The 23,686-nt window shown below is 47.8% G+C and overlaps 2 protein-coding genes across 6 annotated transcripts in view; both read right to left on the bottom strand.

Annotated features, from left to right (window-relative positions):
- Positions 1-1,633: 1,633 nt before the first annotated feature.
- KLHL35 (kelch like family member 35) lies at positions 1,634-14,337 on the bottom strand. Its single transcript, XM_074861085.1, has 7 exons — positions 14,194-14,337; positions 10,928-11,818; positions 8,886-9,070; positions 8,197-8,315; positions 6,981-7,169; positions 6,132-6,320; positions 1,634-5,309 (listed from the first exon to the last, which is right to left on the bottom strand). The coding sequence occupies exons 2-7, from the start codon at positions 11,815-11,817 to the stop codon at positions 5,121-5,123; spliced, it is 1,761 nt and encodes a 586-aa protein (XP_074717186.1). The 5' UTR covers position 11,818; positions 14,194-14,337; the 3' UTR covers positions 1,634-5,120.
- Positions 14,338-19,481: 5,144 nt separating this feature from the next.
- GDPD5 (glycerophosphodiester phosphodiesterase domain containing 5) overlaps positions 19,482-23,686 on the bottom strand; it is a 177,930-nt gene continuing 173,725 nt past the window's right edge. For all 5 annotated transcript variants that reach the window (XM_074860524.1, XM_074860527.1, XM_074860525.1 and 2 more), the window contains 2 exons: positions 23,567-23,679; positions 19,482-22,216 (listed from right to left, as the gene is read on the bottom strand). In XM_074860524.1, coding sequence (XP_074716625.1) covers positions 22,101-22,216; positions 23,567-23,679 — 229 coding nt within the window. In that variant the 3' untranslated portion in view covers positions 19,482-22,100. The remainder of the gene's footprint in view (positions 22,217-23,566; positions 23,680-23,686) is intronic.

Genomic DNA, 23,686 nt, shown 5'->3' on the forward strand with positions numbered 1-23,686 from the left:
GCATGGGGAGTGAGAGGATGAAATAGTTTCTACGACCAGTGACATTGTCACAGGTAGATGACAAATCAATGGCAGTCTTAAAGATTATCTCTGTCTGGGTCTGTGGAAGTCATTGGTGGGCTTAGCCCAACCCCAGTCCATGGCAAAAGAGTGGGGATCTGTTGTCATCTCCCATGAGTAAGGCTTGAGTAAACCTCCCGTGTGAAAGCTTTGCCTGAATGCAGATAATCTCAGCCTTGCCTTACGTAGAGGCCGTTGGGTGGTGAAAAAATGTCCCCTGAGGTGCCCACTGTGAAGCACTGATGGCTCTCGCCTCCTGTCAAAGCAGACTAGTGACCTCTCCATGATGCCACAGTAGAGCAGAGCTGGAGGCAGATGGTTTCACTCCATGCAACAGCAGGCCCAAACTTTGAGACAAGTGCTATAATTACTCCTTCTTTTATCACAGTTCCCAGAGGGTGATAATTTGTGCAGAATAAAAACATCTCTTTCAAAAATGCATCTAGCCTTGATGTAAAGGACTTGCAGGGTAGGAGAGAGGCTTCCTCCTAAAGGAAGCTTTTTCCTCCGAAAGGTTAGGTAGCTACTTCAAAGTAGTCATCAAGGTCTCTCAAGTCCACCAAGAGTGAAAGGCAGTGGGCTATCCATCTTTCTCCAAGAGATACATCTAAGGCAAGGGGCTTGACTCACTCTTTAGAGGGGCCCCTTTTCCCTAGTGACTTGGGAGGAGGCTACAGTTTCTATCTCTGAGGAGTACATCAGACTTTCTGATGGGTGAAAGCTGAAGCTTATGAACCTCAGCTAAGGTATATAAACCCTCATTTAGATTTACATGACTTGATCTTACCACGATTGGGTTTTGCTTGCTGTGGAACAGAAGGACCCAGCAGTGTCTGTGAAGGTACCTACATGACACTCAGGTCATCAAGACTTGGTATTAAAAGTGGTTTTACCTTCTTTCTGCTAAACACTACAGACTGAGCGCAATGTGATCCTTACCCCACTCCTGAATAATTTTGATGGCTCTACTCTGCTCCTCAGGATTTTCACATGCTCCACCAAGTGGATCTGCTCCCACAGTCCCTCTTGCTCTGCAATGACAGCAGTGACACAGCACAGGCCTCTGTGTCATCCCTCTGGCTCACACATCCCAGAATCACATCTCTGCTAACAGGGTCACACTGGAAAATTTTTCAGCTGCTTCTCCATTCTAGCCACCAAATCCCTCTCTGGACGCTGCTCCACAGGACCCTTCTCTAGCTCTGGGTGACATTTGTTTCTTGCCCAGTTGCATCACATCTCATTTGCTTTCATGAAAAAGGCATTTTTTTACTAGGTAGCAAAGGTTACCAAGCAGTTCAGCTTGCTTTCCACAGCACCCCTGTCTTCCAGGTTATTTATAATTCTTCCAGTCTGTGTGTCATGGATAAATGTTATCAGTGCCTGAAGAACTTGCTGTCTACACCATCCATGTGATTTGTTCACAAAAAGCTTTTCCTTCCCTCTGGCTCCCATCCAAAGTACAAACATACCCAAAATAACACAACTGCTGAGACAGGCAGCAGGAAAACCAAAAGGATGGTGGGAGGAAGGGATGGTTTAAGTGCTACTTGGAAGTGATTGACAATCGCTGTTTTGGAGTGCAAACAAGTTATTTATTTTGTTTTTAAAAGCTTAAATACATAAAGCTGAAACTACTGCACATGCTTTGCAGATGATCACTACTTTCTTTCTACATCTTTTGCTATACAGAGCTCCCACAGCAAGTCTGTGCATTACTATAAACACAGCAAGGAGGTGCTTTACATGTGATCTGAGAAGAGTCTTCTCAGAAAATGAAGCGCATTGTAGTGGCAGACAGCTTCACGCTTTGTGTTCTTCTGCCACACCAAGAAAGAGCAAGAATCAGCCAAGACAAATAATTTTTCATTTTCTCTGGAAATACTCTTTCCATCATGCCAAAATACAAGTAAGAGTTTCCCCATCCCTAAGCTGAGTTTGAATGATCCAAGCACCTTCTCTACACCAACCTGGCCATGATGCCATTAATAAAGCAGACAAAAAACAATACCTTAAACTTCCTACTAGCTTAGACTGAGAATTCAGGTACCCCAGACAAAGGCTGGGACACCTCAAGGGTGGGTTTCCAAAGCTCCTCTGATGCCCTATCAACAATATACTTTTGGAATGCCATGAAGCAATATACACAAACAAAATTCCTGCAGCAAAAGCACTCAGGAGTCAAAGTGAATATTTATTTCTAAATAAAACCAAGGTAAGTTCCTTCTCTAACCCTCCCCTGCATGCCCACAGCTCACAGCCCTTACAAAATACAAACACATTTCAGTGGTACAATGAATATCAGGACCAAGAACGAGGCAAACGTTTTAGCATCTATGCCACAACTTCCACCACCTATTGCAACACACCACACATGTCAAAAGCACATGAGAAAGCTGATGAGAATATCTTCTACCCTTTTGAGTGTGCTCACTTCTACAGGAATAAGGTGTGAAGTACAGCAAGAGACTCCTAGGAGGCATTAAGAAAATCAGGAAAGACTGTGGAAAGAGAAGTTGTAAGTGCAACTGGAAAACTCTTCCTTTTCCCTATCAAGGCTCTTGCTACACCCAAATATATTACTACGCTCTTTTTCAAGAACAAGAGCACAAAGATCTGTCAGCAGCCAAGTGAGATACGTCTGTGTTCACAGCCCTATTCCAGATATAGGCAAGGCAGAAATTTGGCATGAGGACCATCCCTTTGATAAGGCCTGATTCCTCACAGTGCTCACCATCCTCAGCTGAGCAGATGCTCAGGGCGTGCCCTTGCAACCTCTGGGTGCGCTCGTTCTCTTGAGACACCAGCAGTGTTTTCCAAAGTGCAGACCAAGAGGAGGGACATGCTAATGGGACAGTCTGTGGAGAATTAAAAACCTCCTTAGCCATACGAATCATGGGTTGAGGTGAAGATACACTTTGAAGGGGTGCCCATACCAAAGCGGTGAATTGCTTAAGGCACAGGGGAACAGTAAGAGATGGACTGTGATTTGTGGTCCTCAGGAAATCAGGTTGTAGGAAGATAAAGGTCTCTCTGGCCCTGAAAGCTGTCACATCATGGGTTGGTGTGCTTATACTTTCTTTTGTGACAATTTAACTAACTGAGGGAAAGGTGCTTCTTTCTCCTGAAATCTCCATTAATGACCCAAGAGAGGATGCAATCTGATTGCAAATAAAATTGCCTTTTACCAGCATAAATTTCCTTTTCTCTCCTCATGGGAATAACCAATATGAGCATTGAAATCTCCTTTATATTGCTTAAAGGACACATTGTGCTGCTCATGATCTGATAAAACGGCTAACCCCCATGCACAGGCCTCAAGGAGAAATTGGGGCTGAGAACGTCCAAATAGTGCACCTTGATGAACGAAACAGCTATGATAGCCCTGAGACTTTACAGACATGACTGTGAGGTCCATAAGGTACGTTTCATGCAGTGAAACATCTTGCTTGTTGCTTGGCCAATGGAAGAACACACATTTCCTAAAGAGAACAGGAGATCAGAGCGCCTCAGCTGCAGCCAGTTTTGGTTCTTCAGCAGGGACTTCTTTTTGCCATGTTTTACAGGCAAGCCTGATATCATCACGAAGAAGAGGTGACCTTCTCAGAGTTGACAGAAAACAGAAGTACTAGAGAACCACGTAAAAAACAGCTATATGGGAGAAACAGGCAAAACCAGGAGGTTTAAGACAATTAAAAGGCCCTAAAAAGGGAAGTATCTGGGCCAGTGGACATTGTAGTTTCCTCTACTGCAGGAAGAAGTCATCATTGGGGAGAGAAAAAGAAGGTGCAGAGGAAACAGCAGCCAGCCAGCAGCCTGCTGTAGAGGGGTGCACCCTGCAATGTACAAATAATGGGAGTTTTTAAGAGACTCCGCTCTACATTTGGGAGCAACTAAGTCCCTAATTGAACAACATGAACACTTACATGGAGCCATCAGAAAGTTTCAGTTCCAGTCATGGACTAAAGACATTGACACCAAAATCTATGGCTATTCTACCAAATCAAATGTACTCAGGATCATTTCTAGACCTGAGACCACGGGCTTGGAGCAACACAGTCTGTGTAATTAAACACTTGCTCTCCAAATGAGCTGCACATTCAGGCTCCCAGGGACTCTGTATCAAATCTGTTAAATATTGTTTATTTTAATACTTGATAGCATACTCCAGAGTCACACTGAGCCAGCTGTGACTCTGTGGCTACCATGCTTCAGGTCTTCATCCTTAATTCCCACACATTAATATTCTCCCTACCTCTGCTCTCTGAAGGAGGAACTCTTGGCTACATGGCTCACCTGTCCTCTCAATGACAAAGACGCAGTGTGACAGCAGTCCAACCACAAAACATGTATGAAAAGAGACAGCACTCTGTGCTTTAGGGGAACAGACCCTCATACAGCATGTGCAGAACAGAGAGCTTGGACTATTTAACCAGGTTTTTGAGAATTCGGTGGAGAGTTTTTCTTGGGATATCAGCTTTGAACTCTCAATCTCAGCTCTCCACTGTAATGGAACTGTTTGCGGACATTAATGACCATTTAGGTCACAACCATGGTTCAACACAGGGTTCTACAGAGCTAAATGCACAAACAGTTGATAGCTTTAGCTAAAGATTTGGATCCTGTAACTGTAATTGTTACTGCAACAGTCTTGGGTGTCAGAAAGCAGCAAATACATGTCCTTGCAGGACAGTGAGCCTCTGCCAACAACATAACAGAAAACTGTAATCTACAGCCAGGAAAACCTAAGTAAAGGTCAAATTCAGTAGTTCCAAGGGCTGCAAGGGTACTTGAATCCTACTGTGGCAAGGTCTGCGATGCAGCTTTGCACAACCCAGCACCCTTTCTTCCTCTCACCTAGACCAGCATCAAAGCCATTGGCTTCATCAGGCCAGGAAAAAGAAAACAGAGGTTGCTCAGGGGCTGGCTGGAGCACTTCATCTTCAGTGGCTTGTACTGTCCTTCCCCTCACAAAGGTGAGATGTCTGTCCACACGCTGAGTGGCCACTGTCTCAAGGGAAGGCTCTGTGTGGGAGGTGGCTGCAGGTGGAGCCCCGTGGTCATCTGTTCATGCGCTGCAGGATGGTCACGCAGCCATGATAACTGGTACAGCGCTGCAGCGGTGGCTGCTGCTCCACGTTCCCTGTTACCGGGTCGAAAGTGAACGCTTTGTCCGTGCCTTCCCCGTTCTCGTCTCGGCCACCCAGGATGTAAATCTTCCCTCCACACACCGTCAGGCCACAGCTCTCCTGGAAAGCAGAAGGAAAGCCCAAGAGCTGAGGAGCAAGCCTCCAGCTTTAGGCAAAGGGGCTGAGTAGGGAGTGGGTCATTGCAACAGGCTCAACCCTCACCCGCCCAGCAGAAGGGAGCAGAAGTAGGTAAGTGATGTCTGGCTCTTGGGGTGGTGCAATCTTACTGTTTCAGTAAGAGTTTAGGCACTTTAAATGCCTCAAGCCATTGATGGGACTGTTGTTGTTTCTGGCAGTTCCCCCAGACTCACAAGCCCACCAAGAGACCAGAGACCCAGCCAGCACCTCCCTGTGAAAGCCACTTATGTGCATGCACTGACCCAGACATTTTAATTCAGATCAAGATGAGACGTGCCCATCATTCCTCTTCACTGTGCCACGGCTCACATTGCAGCATGGCTTTGGAGCGCAAAACCGTGAGGACAGTAAACCAAGATACACAACCACCACCAGTCCTTGTTCAGTCCAAGAACAGGACCAGAACCAGCATAACCCTCACCCTTGAAACATGTGGTGTGAAGAACAAGTCCTCAACACCAAAGGTTTCACCCTACAGATCCTCTCCTCTGGCATTAATATCTAGTGTAGACCCAGCCTCAGCAAGGAAACTTGGGTTTGCTGTGGGAGACACATCCTCCAAAGAGTATGGACACTGACAGTGAGTACATATATGTTTAAGTTGCTCTATAGAGGTCATATTCACATACCAAGAGCCAAACACATAATGTATTTTCCTTGCCTTCAATCTCAGCAAAGCACAGATGTCTGCTCTTCTAGAGAGAGGGGCAAGGCTGAGAGTTCTTTTCTATACCTCTTCCTTACCAGAGGCCCAGGGAGGGTGGCCACTTCTCGCCAGCTGTCTTTCCTTGGATCGTAGCTGAAGATTTTACTGAGAAGTCCACCTACGACATAAATGATGTTGTCCAAGCAGACGGCACTGATGCACCTCTGGTAAAACGGGGTGGGAGACAAGAGCGTCCACTTGTTGTCCTCTGGATCGTAACACTGGACCTGGGAGGAGAAACGCAGCTATGGGAACATGAATTTACCACATGTCCCTGCTTGGATGAAGCTGCTATTCATTAGAAATAAAAGCACATGGGGACGAAACATGGATGGGAGCTTCAACACCCAGAAATCAGTGCAGTGAGCAAAGGGATGAGGGGTTCTAGCATTCCCTCTTGCGTTTAAGTCTGCCAGACAAACTACAAGCCCCCACAGTGGCTGTCCTTGACCCAGACAGTGCACGCTTAAGCGTTCAGAGATGAAGCGAAGAAACACTGATGGCTCTTCCTGAAGCTCAGGAGACCAGCAGCATCATGTCTGGCTTGCAGAGGTCTCCTCCACACAGTTACTACTGTTGCTACTTATTTGAAGTGAATGGCCACAGTGTTGGAAATTTGCTCCTGTGGTGTCTCAGGGCTGACCAGGCTTCAGAGCAGAACAGGCTCTACTGAAACGGTGCCTAACATACTGTCAAATCCTGACACCTTCCCCCTCTGATGCCTAAGCCTCATTGGCTTCCATTTAACTGTATGACTTCTCATCTTATTATAAGAGACCCTTCATTAGTCTTCAAAAAAAAGGCACCCTTGTAGCTTAAGGACAACCCCATGTCCCCTGACAAACTTTTTTTCAGGTCTTTGGCCATTCTTGATGCCCCAGCGATACCTTGTCAGTGTTAGCGGTGTCATCCACAGCACCGCCCAGCACGTAGAGCTTGTTCAGGCAGGAGACCACAGCTGCTGAGCTCACGGCTTGCGGCAGCGGGGCCAAGGTTGACCAGCTGTTGGAGAAGGTGTCATAGCACTCCACACTGGAGAGGCGGTAAAAACCATCGAAGCCTCCCACAGCATAGATCTGCCACAAAAGGAGCAAACAAGCCGATTAGAAACTCCTGGACTCACCTATTGGGCTACGCTGTCATGGCGTGCATGAGGGGAGGCTGGGACTTGGCCAGAAGGACAGACAGCAAGCCACAATAAAACCTTGGGGTTGGACTAGATGATCTTTAAAAGCCCCTTCCAACCCAGACCATTCTATGGTTCTATGAAGCATCCTCCACTGTATAGCTTTCACCCAAAGACTTAACACAGCTATCTGCAGAAGTCTTTCACCATCCCACATGTCGTTGATTAACCCAGCAGGCAGCTAAAAACCACAGTTGTTTGCTCAGTCCAACCCCCTAATGGAATGGGGCGGGGGGGGGGATAATAGTGGAAAAAAAAGTAAAATTTGTGGACTGAGATAAAGACAGTTTAATAGGACAGAAAAGGAAGTGGGGGAAAAAATTCAATTAGACTATACAAAACAAGTGATGCACAATGCAATTCCTCACTACCTGCCAACTGATGTCCAGTCAGTTTCCAAGCAGCAGCCACCAGCCAGCTTTCCCCCTGGTTTATATACTGAATATGATGTCATATGGTATGAAATATCCCCTTGGCCTGTTTGGGTCAGCTGTCCTCGCTGTGTCCCTTCCCAACTTTTTGCACCCCTCAGCCTCCTCACTGGCAGGGCAGCATGAGAAACTGAAGAGTCCTTGACCACTGCTTAGCAACAACTAAACCAGCAGTGTGTTATCAACATTAATCTCATCCTAAATCCCAAACACAGCACTCTACCAGCTACTGGGAAGAAAATTTAACTCTATCCCAACCAAAACCAGGACAACATGCTAGATCTTAGTGCTACAACTTCATTTTTGACTACTTCAGATGACAACACACACCCAACAGACACCAATGACATCTTGCTATGTCCTAGTTGTTCTCCCATCAAAACCATCTCTAAATGACCCAGAAGACAAACACACACTGAGAGTTTCTCATCGTACTGGGGAAAAGTGCTCCACATGGCTTCTCCCAAAATTCAAGCCACTGCCTACCTTGCCCTGAAGTGTTGCCATTTTGTGCCTCCATCGGCCCTTCTGCAGACAAGCAACCTTGATCCAGACGTTCAGCTGGGAGCTCAGCACCCAAACATCGTTGCTGCTGATGTGTCCTCCTGAGAAACAGAGGGATGGAGGTCTGGTGCAACCCCAAGGACAGCACCACCACCTCATTACACCACAATACTGCATAATTCCTCCACGCAATGGAACAATTTAGGCCAGAATATAGTAATTGGGTTATGGCCACGTAAACCCAGCTTCCCAAGGGAGATATCATCTGGACTTCAAGGCACTTATTACACTGCCTTATCCCTTATATAGAACTCATCTGATAGGCATTATATTTTAAGTGAGGGACAGGCAGGAGACTGATGTTTTAGGAAACCCTGTCTGAGAGCATACACCAAAACCAGCTCATTCCACAGCTGAACACTTCTGACAGATGCCCAACGAACAAGAGGGAAAGGTTTTTTATTCCTACAATCCTCCCTCTCAAAAGGTGAAATTGTTCCTTGGGACAGTAAAATCCAAACCACCTAAGGATAAACTTCACCAAGAAGTGACTTTGGTCCAAAGCTGGGATGCATGAAACCTGGTGAATAGACCTAAGGAGTGGCTGTCCAAGTAGAGGTCATGCTGTTCTTTGCAACCAGGAAGGGACCGTCTGGTCCAGGGTATCTCACCTGATATGTACACATCGTTCTTCAGTGTGCAGGCAGCAAACTCTGACTTGGTATAGCCAGGCACGCTGGAGAGGGCTGTCCACTGCCTGCTTTTTGGGTGGTAGAGGTCTGTGAAGGGCAGCTTCAGAAGGCCTTTCTTATCACAGCCCCCAATGACGATGATGACTTCTGCCAGCTCCATGAACCTAGACCATGAAGGGCACGAGTAAGTCCCTGGGCCAGGCTGCTCCTTGCCATCATCCCTCCCATCCTATCTAGGACCTTGGCAGCATAGTCCCATGCACAGGGCAAAGTCCTCTCCTGCATCAGCTACTGATTTTCAGGGCAAGACATTTCACCCCTGCACCTTCTCTTTTGTCTGCATGATCAATTCAAAGGCACCTCCCAGCTTGGGTGGGAAGAGGTCCAAACTGCATAGGGAAAGAAAATGGGAATGACCTTTAGAAGTCCCTCGTGGGATTGCCTCCTGCCACTCACCCTCCCCCTTCCAGCACAATCAAACCTCATAATCTTCAAGGCACAGCCACGAGCGTGGAAAGCTGTTCCTGGCAGCCTGCCTGCAGCAAGCTCTCTGCCTGGAGAGAGAAGTGTTTCCAGGAAATATCTCTCTCTCCAGCCCTAATAGCAGCAAGCAGACGAGACAGACAGCAGGGGAAGGAAAATCCTGCCAACTAGTAGGTGGCAAGAGAGGAATGGCTCTGCAGGAGGGGAGAGGAAGGAGGAGGGTGAAAGAGGATTTGAAAGACTTGGTCCAGTCCCCAGCTCTGCCACAGTTTGTGCAGGCTGAAACAATTCAAGACCAAAGCTGTAAAAGGAGAGGTAAAAAGTGGATGCTGGGGGGTGGGGTATATCCCCAGTGAATTTTAGCTGTTTGCAACTACAGGAGGTCACCACAGACCCTGTCGTTGAGCAGTTCTGTATATAACAACCTGTTGTGGTATTCAGCACAGACAAGATTTGTCAAACCATCTCTTCCACCTGACAGAATTATACCCTAAATGCCAGGCTGGGACTTCTGAGATGCACTGGGGCAACCTCCATCCTGCTGAGGATGCTCCACTCCTTGGGCTGAAGAGCAGGAGACCATAAGAACCTGGCCACACAGCCCCACGGTCATGGCTGTGCTCTGGAAAAGGATGAACACCCTTGCAAATCAACTCAGTTTGATGTAGCAACCCACCCCAGAGCAGCATTGTCAATCAGTGCTCTGACCAAGCACACCCTAAAGGACCTCTGGCACCATGAAGAAACAGCAGAGACTTAAAACCTGGCTGGTCAAATCCAAACTTCAGTCACAAAAAGGTGCAGATTTCTACACACATCCAACCCTAGAAATCACTTTTTCTTTGCCGCCTCCACTTTACACTGGCAGCTGCCTGTGCCAGCATCTCTTTTTCTTCTTGTTGTTCATCAATAAATCAATGGAAAGAAAAAAAGGAATGCAAAACCAATTTGAGGATGCCTAGGTAGCCATCTGGACAGTAATCACTTTTTTTTTTTGCCCCTGGACATTAATTCTTGACCCTGCAGCAACGTCTTTGAGCTAGGCACCATGCTGATGGCCAGAAGGACTGCAACTGGCCCAAGCCTTCCTGCTAACAGACAGCCTGAAGAAGGTGGAGGAGAGACCAAAAGAGGTGAAATGAGAGCAGACAAGTGGCAGAGCTGGGAATGGAAAACAGGTCTCAACCCAGCGCTCTACCCACTGGTGAAAGTGAATAAAAATAAAGAGCTACAAACATCCCTTCCTGCCCATAGTCTGGACATATATCTGATAGCATCATTGCACACCCAGAGCAGTGTGACTAGAGCACTGCTAGCCCACAAAAAAAAAAGCATCACATGCAGTACTATAAATTTCACAGGAATCCTTTAAGCCAGGAAAACCTCCCCAGTGCCTTCATTTTGGAAACAGGGAGGTCAGAAGAGAAGCAATCAGAGGAAAAAAAAAACCAAAACAACCAACCCAGGAACTCCCCTCAAACTTTAAGATCCATCAACTTAGACCATGCTGGTCTAAGGAAGAAGATGATGTGTTTTACCTTCTGGGCCTTGATCGCAAAGAGCTGACCTCGTTCCCGAGGATGTAGTACTTGCGGGCCTCGTGCAGTAGAGGAATGCACTCCTTTGAGTCCTGGATGAGTCCATCCATTTCCACCTTCTCCAGGAAGTAGGTGGGGTCAAGCAGGGGCAGACGCACATGCTCAAGGAGATCTTTCAAGGCTCCCTTCCTGGCAGGTACGTCATGCCGTACCCAGCGCATGACCGCTTCAAAGACCACTTCCTCCTTGGGGACCACGAGCTGCTCATCAGACAGATATTCAACCAGCTCCTTCACATCCATCTCCAGAAACTCTTCATGACACGACACCTCCACAAAACACTCCAGCATGAACCTCTTGCTCTTTTCTGTCAGAGACGCAATGGAAAATGAATCAGCAAACTTCATGATGCCCAAACAATTGCATGGGTGAAGCTGACCTTCGAGGAAGGTGACACAAGCATCCCTGAGCTTGGAGATCTGCAGCAAGTCAGACAGTTCCAAGATGCCTTCAACGTTGTCCTCCTGAATGATGATGTTCCCCCCATACATATAATCAAGAAGGAGAGACATAGTGGAAGCAGATATCTTCTGGATATTAATGATATCCTGGTGGCCTTCCTTGAGATCGCCACCAAACATGGCTCGGAAATACGTGCTGTTGGCTGACAAAGTGGCACGGTGACAGGGAAATTCTTGTCCATCAATTAATAACACCACATCTGTGAAGATGCCGCTCTGCCGGTAAGAGTTCAGCGTCTGGAGGATTTGCTCAGCGTGGCAGGACCCACTGCAGAGCTTCATGTGCAGCTTTTCTTTGCTTGGGTCCCGCGTCACATTTTCCAGGCTGCTTGTCCTGAAACTTGATTCTTCTTTCATCATTCGATGCATCCTGATTGGGAGGCAGTGAAGGAAACAAGAGAACAGTACACTATTAAAATATCTGACTGCAAGGTCCAACACCATCATGGTTTCTGCATCTTCCTCAGTGCCATGAGGAAGTACAGATTCTAGCCAAAATATAACCATGTTCCACCCCTTCCCCTGCACACATGGCTCCTCTTCAGTGACCAACATTTCCTCCAAACCACAGCACAGTGACAGGCACTAGGATATTTCCAATCAAACCCCATCTCAGTAAACAAACTTTTGCTTTAGGTGATGTTTCTTCTAAGGCAGTTGCCTTGCCCAACTTATGTTGCACTACGGCTTCAATGCCCTTTCCTTTCCATCTCATAGCTCTAACTGGTTTCCCCATCCTCTCAAATGCAAGCACTCCACGGTACAGCCCAGCTGTGCCATGAACAATGCAATATTTTGACTTTTCCTATCTACCATGTCTCTCCAGATTTCATTTTTCAGGCAAAAATCCTGAGGTAAGGACGTGAAACTGAGATTTACCAAAGGTAGCTATGACGTGACCTGCCCAAAAGGTCTTCAGATGATTTTAAATCTTTCCTAAAGGATTTCATGAAGTGATTGCAATGAAGCACAGCAGACTTCTCTCATTCAAGCTCTAATGGATCACGCTGACAGTGTGAGCAGCAGGACCCATCCCTATAGGACAGGGCAAGTCCTGTGCTCAGCCTGGAGGCTGCAAATAGCTGCACATCCAAAAGGGGTGATCCCTGCTCAGGTCAGGGGGAGGCAGCCAGATCACCTGTAAGGAGTAACCTACCCCTGGGGAGAAGGGTCTCTGCCTGCAGAGGAAGGTCTGAAAAGCAGAGGATCATTGTGGTATTGAAATAGAGACAAGAATTGACTATTTCTGACAACGGTGAGTGAATCAAGGATCCCAAACTCTCTACTCCTCGACCATCCTAGACCCACTAACAGCTTGGTGCTGCTACTCCGTTTCTCCCTAAAAGCCTGCCCTGACCCATCACTGCTGCACAAACCAAGATGCTGAGGGGGGCGGGGGGGGGGAGAGGAAACAGTGAGGAGGGGATTGAACCTGGGTCTCCCTGTACTTGCCCAACTGCTTTCACCAACTGAATATTAAATAAAGGGGCACAGCAATGTCACCACATGTGTTTTAAAACCATGGCAGAGGGTCAACACCATTCCTTGAGGTGGGGGTGTCAGCAAGGGCCATCAGCAGAGCACTGCTGATCACAGCTTCTACCACAGCCATGCAGGTTTTAGATTGCTTTTCTGAGGCTCTGTAACAACAAAGAGACAGTTTGGGGGAGGCTCAGACTCTGCTCTTAAGGGCTCCCCAAGTCAGGCTCTGGAGTATCACCCACAAGCCTCTGGCAGGAGCACAAGTTCCCCCTGGGGTGACAAGCTGCCAGACACCAGTGGCTTTGTGGTGTCCACACACTTCCCTGTAGTAAGGCAAGTAGCACATCCCTTGAGGAGGGTTACCTTGAATTTCTCACAAGTCAAAATCCCTGTCTTTGCTCTAGTCCTTCATCTCTTTTCCTACACCTGTATCTCCCGGACAGCCATCGTGTCTGACCACAGACCCCAAAAGAGACCCCATGCTCCAGAGGACACCTCCTGGCTGCAGCTGCACCAGGGGAGCTGTGTGTAGGACAACCAAACCTAGTCCTGAGGATCTTCACCCTACCACACCAAGAAAGTGTCACCATATCCTTTGTGCCTCCAGAATCCCCCAGCAATGGGGAAAACACCTCTGCCCGTGCCACAGGGGAACTAGAGACCTAAAGAGCAGTGAAACAGCACAACAAGCCCTAACTAAATATCTAAAAAATCCTGTGGGAATGGGTGAGGGTTCTAAACACCCCAAACAGCACTGACAGGTGCTCAGGGCTGTGTACAGAAGTGAACTCTGTTAGTCAGTTCAAAGTGATTTAGAGAAGTTACAACAAAGGCAGCTCTCTAGAGACACCTTTGCAAAGAGCACGGCAGGCTCCACGTTTCGTTGGCACACATAGCTCCAGCCAAGAAAGAAAGACATATATATCCCCACTTCTCTCCCATTTCCAAGCCATCAGAGTCATGCACAGCTCCGTGCTGGGAAGAAACAGCTCAGTCTGACCTGTTTACAAAGAGACACCCCCCCTCTGCTCCCCAATTAATCCCAATACCCTTCCCCAGCTCACATCCCTCCTGTCTACCCATGAGACAAATGATGCCAACGCCAAAGAAACAGTGGGTTTTCCCTATTACCCTCACCCATGCACACTCCTCTCTGGGTCACCCTCTCTACTCAAGTACCACACAGCAGCAAATGCTGCGTTTTTAAATTATTTTTTTTTTTGCGAGCCTCCCCAGCTGCTAGTGCAAGAAGTCCAACATTACCTGGTCCACAGGTTGTGTTCTCCAGGTGGGACCTAGCGAAGACTCAACTTCCCTCTCGGAGAGCTCCCATCCACAGAGACAGGTCCCGTCACCAAAGCACGCTGAGCCCTTCTGCGGCAATGCTTGGGGAAGCACAAAAGCATCCTCTTTATCCTTACTGCCGGAGAGGTGGGGGAGAAATCCGCTTTTGTTTCTCTTGAATGATATGCCAGAGAGCTACAGGGCATTAGCCATGCAGCTGTCAATAACAGCCAGCCAGGGAGGAGCCAGGACCCAGGGAAAACCCATTGCAGCTCAGGGAAAATATATCACACCAGGGCAGCTTAAGAGGGCCGAGCCATCTGGAGAGCAAATTGAGGTCCAGGTGGAACGATTCATTTGATAGAGACTGGAAACCACACTAAAGCCGATAAATAAAATAGGGCTCTGTGAGCAAAAGGATGCCTGGAGCAGGAAAGGACTAGGTCAGGGAGGAGCTGCAGTCCCCCTCATTAACATGTGATAATTAGGTAATTAGGTCCTTGAGGATGAAGAGGACAGAAGGGGAGGTTTGCCCCGTGTGGCTTTCTGCACCCTCCCCTCTAACTTGATCCCAGTTGTTGGCTGAATTTTTAAATGCTCATAGCAGGGATCAAAGCAGCGCTGGGGAAGCTCCACGAAGTAACCCTTGTGCTGAAGATCAAACGCCCTAATGTGATGCAGCCAGCCTTCCCTCTCTTGCCCAGCATCGCTTTGAACAACTTGTGCTATTGCACACTAGACATAAGAGAAATATTAATAATAACCAGAAATATTAATAATAACCCCTGCACATTGTCATCCCAGTGAAATCGCCTTTTTGCGGGGCACCACCACTGCGTTTGCTGGCTGGCTCCTTTCTGCTCCTCTCCCATCGCTGGGATGCAGGGCACAAGCTGGCATCCTGCTTGCTCCCAACATTTGCATATGAATCACTGGCAACCTGGAAGGGACTGTGGTTTCCCAGCCTGCGCAGTGGGCTGGGAAGGGTTGGGGGATTTGCTTTTAGGACCTTTCACCCTGATAGAGTTGGCACTGCCAGGCTGCACCGACCAGGGGGTGCAACCACATCTGCGCAATGATGGAGCTAGAGATGATGGGGAGTGGGTCATCAGGACAAATGGCAGCACAGCACTGATCCTGCCCTGTGGGGCACAGCAAAAAGGTCTCCAGAGTGCTGGAAACTCTTTAGCAAGGTTGCAAAGCTGTCAACTCCCGAGAGCTGTAAAACACGGGGCTACCAATCTGTTCAAAACCAAACCCCAGCTTCAAGAAGTATGTGGAGCCCCAAGGGTGGGAGGGAGCAGCTACTAAGAGTTGTAAACACAGAGTGAAGTTACCACAATAAGAAGGCTTTGCAGGGTGCAGCTGTCCCCAGGCCCAAGCCATGTAAACAGATTTTTACCTCCAGACTGCACTGCACTTGGCCCTGGGTCTCCCCATGTGATGCCACTGTGCCCCAAAGTGGTGTCACCGTGCAAAGGCTGTGCTACAACCCACACTTGTGGCCTTTTTGTGTGAAACAGAGGGCACTAAATACCCCATAGAGCTGCAGGACTTGGGGGTGTTTGAAAGGGGGTCTGCTAGGCACCCCCAGAAGGACACCTTATGCAGGGGCAGGAGCCCAAGCTGTCCTTTGCTCTTGGGTCTTCTCTCAGGGTAGATACAGACACCAGAAGCAGTGTTCTTACAGTGGATTTAGACTCTAAAATCTCTTCTTCACATTAAAAATGCTCAGCCCTTGGCACGTGGCCTACAGAAGCCATTAGGCACAAAGCCACAAGCATTAAAAAGATGCAAGAAGCAAATGCAAGTGTAGAGAACCAGGAACTCCAGATGCCTGTTGGGGAAAGCTCTCTGTGAATGCAGGACCAAAGCTTCCCAAAGGAGCAGCAGAGTACACATGTCAGGAGGAGAAAGGAATAGGGAGGAGAAGGGATGCAGCTAAGCTGAAGAGAAAACAAGTAAAAAATAATGGAATGGACAAGAGGAAAGAGTGCTGGATAAATCAGGTAACAGAGGCCACAGTGAGATGTCTTGAGGGAGACAGTCATTAAGACTTGATCACACTGTGGTCTGTACCTCCCCACCACAAGCCCAAGAGAAGGACAGCTGTCTGTGCACTCCTGGCACCACCATCCATGGCCCCACCTTGCCATGGAGTCAGGACACTGTGGCAGGCACATCCACCCAATGAAAGCAGAGCTTCTTGGCTGCTGAAGTGTAGCAGCTCCTGATGGCCTTTGCTCTTGGGGCTTCACGGTAATTGGGGCCTTTGGCCAATGGGAGCCGCTATTGACTACAGGTCAGACTCGGCCTGGGTATAAATGGAGTCCCCTGGGGGAGCCACTTGGAGCTCGTCCCCTGGAGCAGCAGCTGCGGTCGAGGACTCTCCCCTTGGGTCAGGACGCTGCCCAAGGAAACTCCTCGAGGTGCCTTGGGTCGGGACGCTGCCCTGAGCAGGTCCTCGAGGTTGAGAGCCCTCACTTGTCAGGTGAGTGAGAGAGCATTTGGGATTGTCGTTAAACCCTAGGGAGTGGGGCTTTGTTCTGTGTTTTGGGTTGCTTAAACCCTAGGTAGTGGGTCTTTGTAAAGCATTTTGGGTTGCCGTTAAACCCCAGAAAGTTGTTCTGTTCTCCTCTCACAGACATTCGAACCTGTAATTTATGGAGAGCTAGTTAATCCTGTTAATAAATTTTTAATTTTTGGTGGTTGGTGGTTTATTTGAGAGCCTCTGTAACAGACACCCTCTTTTCACCCTCAGCCAGTTAGCAGAAGTGGAGGGCAGTCACCCATCTCTGGGAGAAGAGGCCAAAGCAGGAGAGCCAAGTAGATGCTTAAGGGCAGAGAAGTAACAGAAACGCAGTCCAGAAGGAAGAAAGACAAAAAAACTAAGAGTCTTAAGAGGGAAAAAACCCAAATTGGTTTCTTATTTCACATATGGTCAATACTCACACTGAGCTTGTAACCTGGTCAGGAGCTTCAGGAAAGAAGAGGTTGCTTGCACCAAGAGTCCAGGAGAAGGGGAACCAGCCTTCAGCCTCATGCTGCTGCTGCTCACATCATGACTTGACTTTTCATGCTCAGTTTGAACTTCGAAAGCCACTGCATCATATTAAGGCTTTAGCAGAGATATAAGAGATCTTTTATGGCAGATAACTGTGTAGGGTTAGGGCATGGTGCCATCAGCATCACCTCCCAGACCCCAGGACTAGAACTCGACCAGCAAACTTAAAGGTCTGGAAAGGTTCCCAGCTACCATGAGAACTATCTCATCTGTACCACTACGCTCTTACAAATAAGGGCAGTTTGAGGGAGGAAGAAAAAGAGTTAAATAGCACAATGTTGGCTGTCCCAAGCCATTTGGGCTTAAAGCCAGCAACCAATCCTCAGCTCTTTTATTTGAATAACAGACACAGCCTACATGACTCTCATTTCTCTCCTTTCAACTTTTCAAAATCTTTCCCTAGGGTACAGCAATGACAGCCCCCAGTTAGGGATTATTCAATATTGTAGATATCAGGAGCTCTACCCCTTCCCCTAGGGCAATTTTATATTTAACACTGAAATGGTATTTCCAGAGCCAGTCAAATCCATGACACGGTACTGACTACCCATCACCAGCCAGTGAGATAGTGTTGTATTTACTTTAATCCCTTTCAACTATCAGTTAAATGCAGCCATTCAGGGGCTGGAGAAAACAGCTGCTTAACAAAGAACAATCCCATGCTGACCCAGACAAGATCCACTTCTCACCCAAAGCACCTTCTGTTTGCAGCTGGCAGCAGATTCTGGGGTAAAGAATAAACAAAAACAGAGCAAGCACCAAGCAAGGTTTTCCCTTAATATACACATTTAGCAAAGAACTGCTCAGGGACTTCCCAAGCTGGATCTCGCATCCGGACTCCTGTGTTTAATAAGTGTTAATAGACCTATGAGCCATTTATTCATCTTTTAACTTGCTTATGGTTTTTGGCCTTCACAGCACCCTGGGGCAATGACTTGCAATATGTGTGTAAAAAATAAATTGCTTCCTGTTCGTTTGGTTTAAAACTGCTGCCTGATCAGTTCTACGGGTGCGTCATTGTCCCTCTGTGGCCACAAACACTGAAAAATTATTCTACAGTTACTGTTTAAGACTCAGGTCTGCAGAGTCACTCTCTACATGACTGCTTTACAGCTACTGTCTTATAAAACCTGGATGGGAGAGAACCATAGAATTGCAGAACACCTTGGGTTGGAAGGGACCTTTAAAGGTCATCTCATCCAACCCCCCTGCAATGAGCAGGGACATCTTCAGCCAGACCAGGTTGCTCAAAGCTCCATCCAACCTGGCCTCGAGCCCTTCCAGGGATGGGGCATCTACCATCTCTCTGGACAACCTGTTCCAGTGTCTCACCACCTTCATTGTAAAAAAAAAAAAAATAAAATTCTTCCTTATAGCTAGTCTCAATCTCCTCTCTTTTAGTTTAAAACCATTACCCCTTGTCCTATCACTACAGGCCCTACTGAAAAGTCTGTTCCCATCTTTCTTATAACTTCTCTTTAAGTATTGAAAGACTTTAATAAGGTCTCCCCGCAGCCTTCTCCAGCTGAACCCTCCCAACTCTCTCAGCCTGTCCTCACAGCGGGGTGCTCCAGCCCCCCGAGCATCTTCGTGGCCTCCTCTGGCCCCATTTGGGCAGGTCCGTGTCTCCTGTGCTGAGGACCCAGAGCTGGACACGGGGAGGGGGGGCGGGGGGGGAGTCTCCTGAGAGCGGAGCAGAAGTGGAGAATCCCCTCCCTCGACCTGCTGCCCACACTGCTCTGGATACAGCCCAGGATGCAGTTGGCTTTCTGGGCTGTGAGCACACATTGTCAAGTCATATCCAGCTTTTCATCCACCAGTACCTCCAAGTCCTTCTCTGCAGGGCTGCTCTTCATCCCTTCCTCCCCAAGTCTGTATGGATACCAGGGATTGCCAGGTGCAGGACCTTATACTTGACCTTTTTGAACCTCATGAGGTTCACATGGGCCCATTTCTCAATCTTATCCAGGTCCCTCTGGATGGCATCCCTTCCCTCAGGTGTATCAACCTCACCACTCAGTTTGGCATCATCAAGAGGAGATGCAACACAACTGTACCGATCTCAAGACAGACAGATCTCCAAAGCTCCCTCTGGTCAGGCCTTTAGCTCCCTCACAAAGCACGAAAAAGCAGAAAGATAGCAAGAAGATCAAGGCATCATCATTATGTAAGCAATCCCAGAACACACGACAACGTCACAGGCTGGCAGGGAAATACTGACAGTTTATTTCACAGAGCATTGCAGAGTTTATGTTGGTCTAGGTCTATTTTCATCAAAAAAGTATCATCCTTTTAAAAAGAAAAGTAGCAAATATTCAGGACGATAATGGTAACAGTGCATCACGCATAAAGTTTGGGTCTCATCATAAAAAAAAGAAAGAAAAAAGTGAGTTGTGAAAAAACCTCTTTGATGGATTGCTTTTAACACTTCCAAGCTTAGCACTTGACCTTTCAATAAAGTCATCTCCAAGGATAAAAACAGAACATGCAGGTGATTATCAACAGATGCTGAGATTTAAACAACATCTCTCACTTGGCAATGACAATCCACTGGGAATGTTTCAATACAGCACCACATTAAAGGGAGAAGCAACTTTTTTTTTTTCTCAAAAGCCTTCAGATCCACCAAAATCTTGCAATTCTGCAGGAAAAAAAAAACACACCATGTTTCACAGACTTGAGAGTACCATACAGAAGGGCAGTATTTGGGGAAGGTAAGAGGCAGCATGGACCAGGGTCTTATTCCACTTACATTCATAAAAACCCAGGGTAGATGCAAACAGATTAACGTCTTGGTTTGCACTGCTTAGGAGGTGCTTACTGAAGCATGACAATCCATATTTTCATTATTAACAGGGGTATTTTTCTTTTACATGGATGAAGTTGGCCACTTTTGTCAAATATTTTTTATACACTAAGACCAAGATTCTGGGATTTCAAAACGCTACTGGAGTACAGCTTTAAAAAAAAATAGAGCAGTTCAGTGCTGCCAAAACAAGAACAAACTGCTTGAGGCTGTTTTTATTGTGGCTTGTTTCTGGCCTTTCCATCCTGCTTTGTGCATTGAGTGTGATGCACATCAGCATCCCCCAGACCTCCTCCTCTGCAAGGTGACTTCTCCCAGCTGCTCATGGGTGCTGCAACCCAGCTTGGCCAAAGACTCAGCCTCAGCTCCCCTTCCCTCCACGGGAAAGCCCTTTGATGGTCCCATCGTTTTCAAGGCCGTGCACACCAAGCTTCAAAGGAAGCTCACGCTCAATGGGATTTCTCACGTTGTGTCGACCAAGATCCAACAAGGAAGGAAGCAACCCAACACCAGAAGGCCACAGGGACTGAGCCAAGACCCATTCACAGCTCCAGCAGCCTTCTGGCTGGCTTCAGCTGCCTTGGGAACCGGCTCCGTGTGAACAGCAAAGTGACCCAAAAACAAGCTCCTGTCCATGAGGCCCTGAAGGTCAAGAGCAGAGAGCTGAGACTGCCCTTGGGCTGGCTGTGAGCCGTTTCAGGGAGGGGATAAAATGCAACTGTCATCTACTTGGTTTCTGAGCTTTTTTTCTTTTAACCTCTGGTCTAGGATTTTGGTTTAAAGCCTTTTGCATTGGAAACACGCTGATGAGAGCTCCTGCCTTCATGAGCCTGTCAGCATCTGCTGCAAGACCATCACTCCTTTGGAGGATGTGAACATGCAGCTTTTAAAGATCCTGCTTTTAAAGCAAGGAGAAAAGGTCTCCTTGCGGGAATAAATAACATTCTGGGGCTGCTTCACTTTCCAAACTATTTACAACTCCTTCACCCATGGGCATCTGCTTGGCCCACAGAGGGGGGAAGTTCACAGTGCACCACCACCACCTCTTCCTACACGGGTGCAAGGACAGGGAAGCAAGAAGCAACTGCAAATGCCACTTGGAGTGGCAGGCACTTTAACCAGATCCGAGCAGTGATGGTGCCAAAGGCATTGCTTTTTGCAAGCCATCCAGGCTCCTGAGAGCACCCAACTCAGGGAGAAGATAGAAAGAAAGGGAAAGAAAAAAAATATCAAACATCAAACCATTGCTGCCAACAGAGGCCAATATACAGCCAACATTCAGGATTTGCCTTCAAGACTGCAGCAGAACATTTCAAGAAGGCCACTCCCCTGTGAGCATCCAGGCTTTGGGGAAGGAGGACGGAACGAGGAGAAGGTGCCCAAGTGACTGAGCCAGTGCAATCCCTTCCCTGGCTCTGAACTTCAGCAGGGAAGAGCAGTGCTATCCCCTCTCCTAGGAAAGCTTCTCTCCTCCAAACAGCCTCCTGGTGCATTAGAACTAAAACTTCATTGCCCAGGAAAGGGGGAAAAGAGGGGAAACAAAACAACAAAAAAACCCATAACAAAAACGACACTTCACGAGAACATCACAACGTTCAGCTACACAGTCTCTGCACCAAGGGAAGGAGTAGAGCAGGGCAAAGGGGAGAAAGGGGGCACACGTTTTTCCCAGAACCCCCCAAGGGGACTCAGGCTGTCACATCAAGATTCAAATAACTTCAGCCATAAGGTCGAGGATTTAATGAACACGGTATTTCCACTCATGCCCTGGAAAAATTACACTCAAAAAAAGGAGACCAAAAAAAAAAATTCAGATTTTCTACATATTTACAAAAATAAGCCCCCCCAACCTCACAACCAGGGAGGTGGAGCAGCTAGTGATGGAGTAGGGGAAGGGGTCTCTGCCTGACCAGCAGTTCCTCAAAGCTTCCCATCCCGCAGCAAGCAGGAGAGCACGGCTCTCGCCGCCGGAGCGAACGCAGGGGACGCCATGCGCCGGGGTTGGACTGGAGCCCCTCACTTCATCCGCAGCTTGGTGTCCCGATGATCCGTGGGGGTGACCATCTCGTTGGCATAGCCGTTCTCGGAGCAGGGAGACAGCTCGTCCATGGTCTCCACGCTGTTGTTGATCTCTGGGGAGTGTAGAGAAAGCAGGGACATTGTCACGGGGGTGCAAGTCCCAGGGGCTCCCCCGTGGATGGGGGAACTGAGGCACTGAGCAGCTGTGCGATTCCACCACATGGGATTTCACCCTGGGTTTAGTAACACTGCACCCATTTAAAACCAGTTCCAGACAGGTTCTGTCTCCAAATAGGAGCTCACCTCTAAATTTCAGAACCTGACAATTGTGCCAGCGTCAGAGGCAAGACTGGACCCCCCCCCGCCCCCCCATACACATCATGTTATGTCACAGGCTGAATTAGTCACTTGTGGGGAAAAAGGTGCAAAATAGCTGAACTTAAATCTCTACCCAAATGGCCATTCTGGAAAAGGGCAGAATCCTACAGTCACTGGTTTCACTGGGAAAAACGCACAACTGCCAATGTTTTAATTGTAAACACTCACCCTAAGCAAGAACATTTGTTTCAGGAGCACAAAACTAACATATATCCCCTACCTCTAAGGATAGTTTATGTCTAGGACATTTTATATCTAGAAGACTCTGGGGAGGCTTAATTCTGCTGTGACCAAATCCTTTCCCTCTCTGTGTTTCCGCCTGATTTTCACCATCTCTGGAGGGCAGAATCAGGCCTGCATTTCACACAATAAGCTCTCTGAGGCAAGAGTTGTCTTTTTGCTGTGTGTGCTCAGTACAATAAACCCCAATTCCTGCTGGAGGTCTCTAGCCCCTAAATACAAGGAAAGAAAACCCATAACAAAGCTCAAGGGGAGATTATAATCATATTCCTTCAAATGTGAGCTTCATGCACCAACTTCAATCTTTTAAAGCTGAATGTTTTCCTCTTTGTACACATTTCTGGGATCTTTCTTAGAGGTGGGGTGAGATGGACACATTGCCAGCATGTTCCAACACAAATAAATGCTGGGAGGAGCACAAGGATACCAGGAATTCCTCAACATATAGCACCACTGAATTCCAGGTCTACCCCAAACTCCCCACCACTATTTGTGGTGACCTAAGCCTTTATTTTAATGGGTTTTATAGCTTTTGACACACTGTTGACAATTGAGAGCAGAGATGACGTGGGACAGTATGACAGAGCTGCATGGTATAACTTGGGAAATTAAATGCAGGATTTCTGAGCAAATCAGTGCTCAGACCTGCACCACTTTGGGATGGATGAGCCATGCCCACATCCCACAAGTGGTTCAGTGCAGCACGGTCAGTCCAGTCACCCTGTCCCACCAGCAGAAGATGACACCCGTATCAAGACCACCACCACCTCCACCAGCAGTGAGCAGGGTGACAGCTGAGGAGACAGATGGAGCAAAGGCCTCTGACCAACCAGGCCCATCCATACCCGAGAAGATCAGCTTCTCCTTCATGATCTTGACATCCCGGCTGGACTGGCGGACAGCAGCGCTGAGCATGATCTGCTCTGGGTTGTAGGTCCTGATGCTTCCTAGGCGCCACCTGCAAG

The sequence above is a fragment of the Strix uralensis genome, chromosome 2, assembly GCF_047716275.1.
Source record: "Strix uralensis isolate ZFMK-TIS-50842 chromosome 2, bStrUra1, whole genome shotgun sequence".
Classification (NCBI taxonomy): domain Eukaryota; kingdom Metazoa; phylum Chordata; class Aves; order Strigiformes; family Strigidae; genus Strix; species Strix uralensis.

Coding starts and splice junctions, on each gene's coding strand:
- KLHL35 (XM_074861085.1), bottom strand. CDS start 11,817: ATGCATCGAATGATGAAAGAAGAATCAAGTTTCAGGACAAGCAGCCTG. Junction 9,071..10,927: donor TTGCGATCAAGGCCCAGAAG/GTAAAACACATC, acceptor TTCATGGTCTAG/GTTCATGGAGCTGGCAGAAG. Junction 5,310..6,131: donor CCACCCTCCCTGGGCCTCTG/GTAAGGAAGAGG, acceptor TCTGCTTTCCAG/GAGAGCTGTGGCCTGACGGT.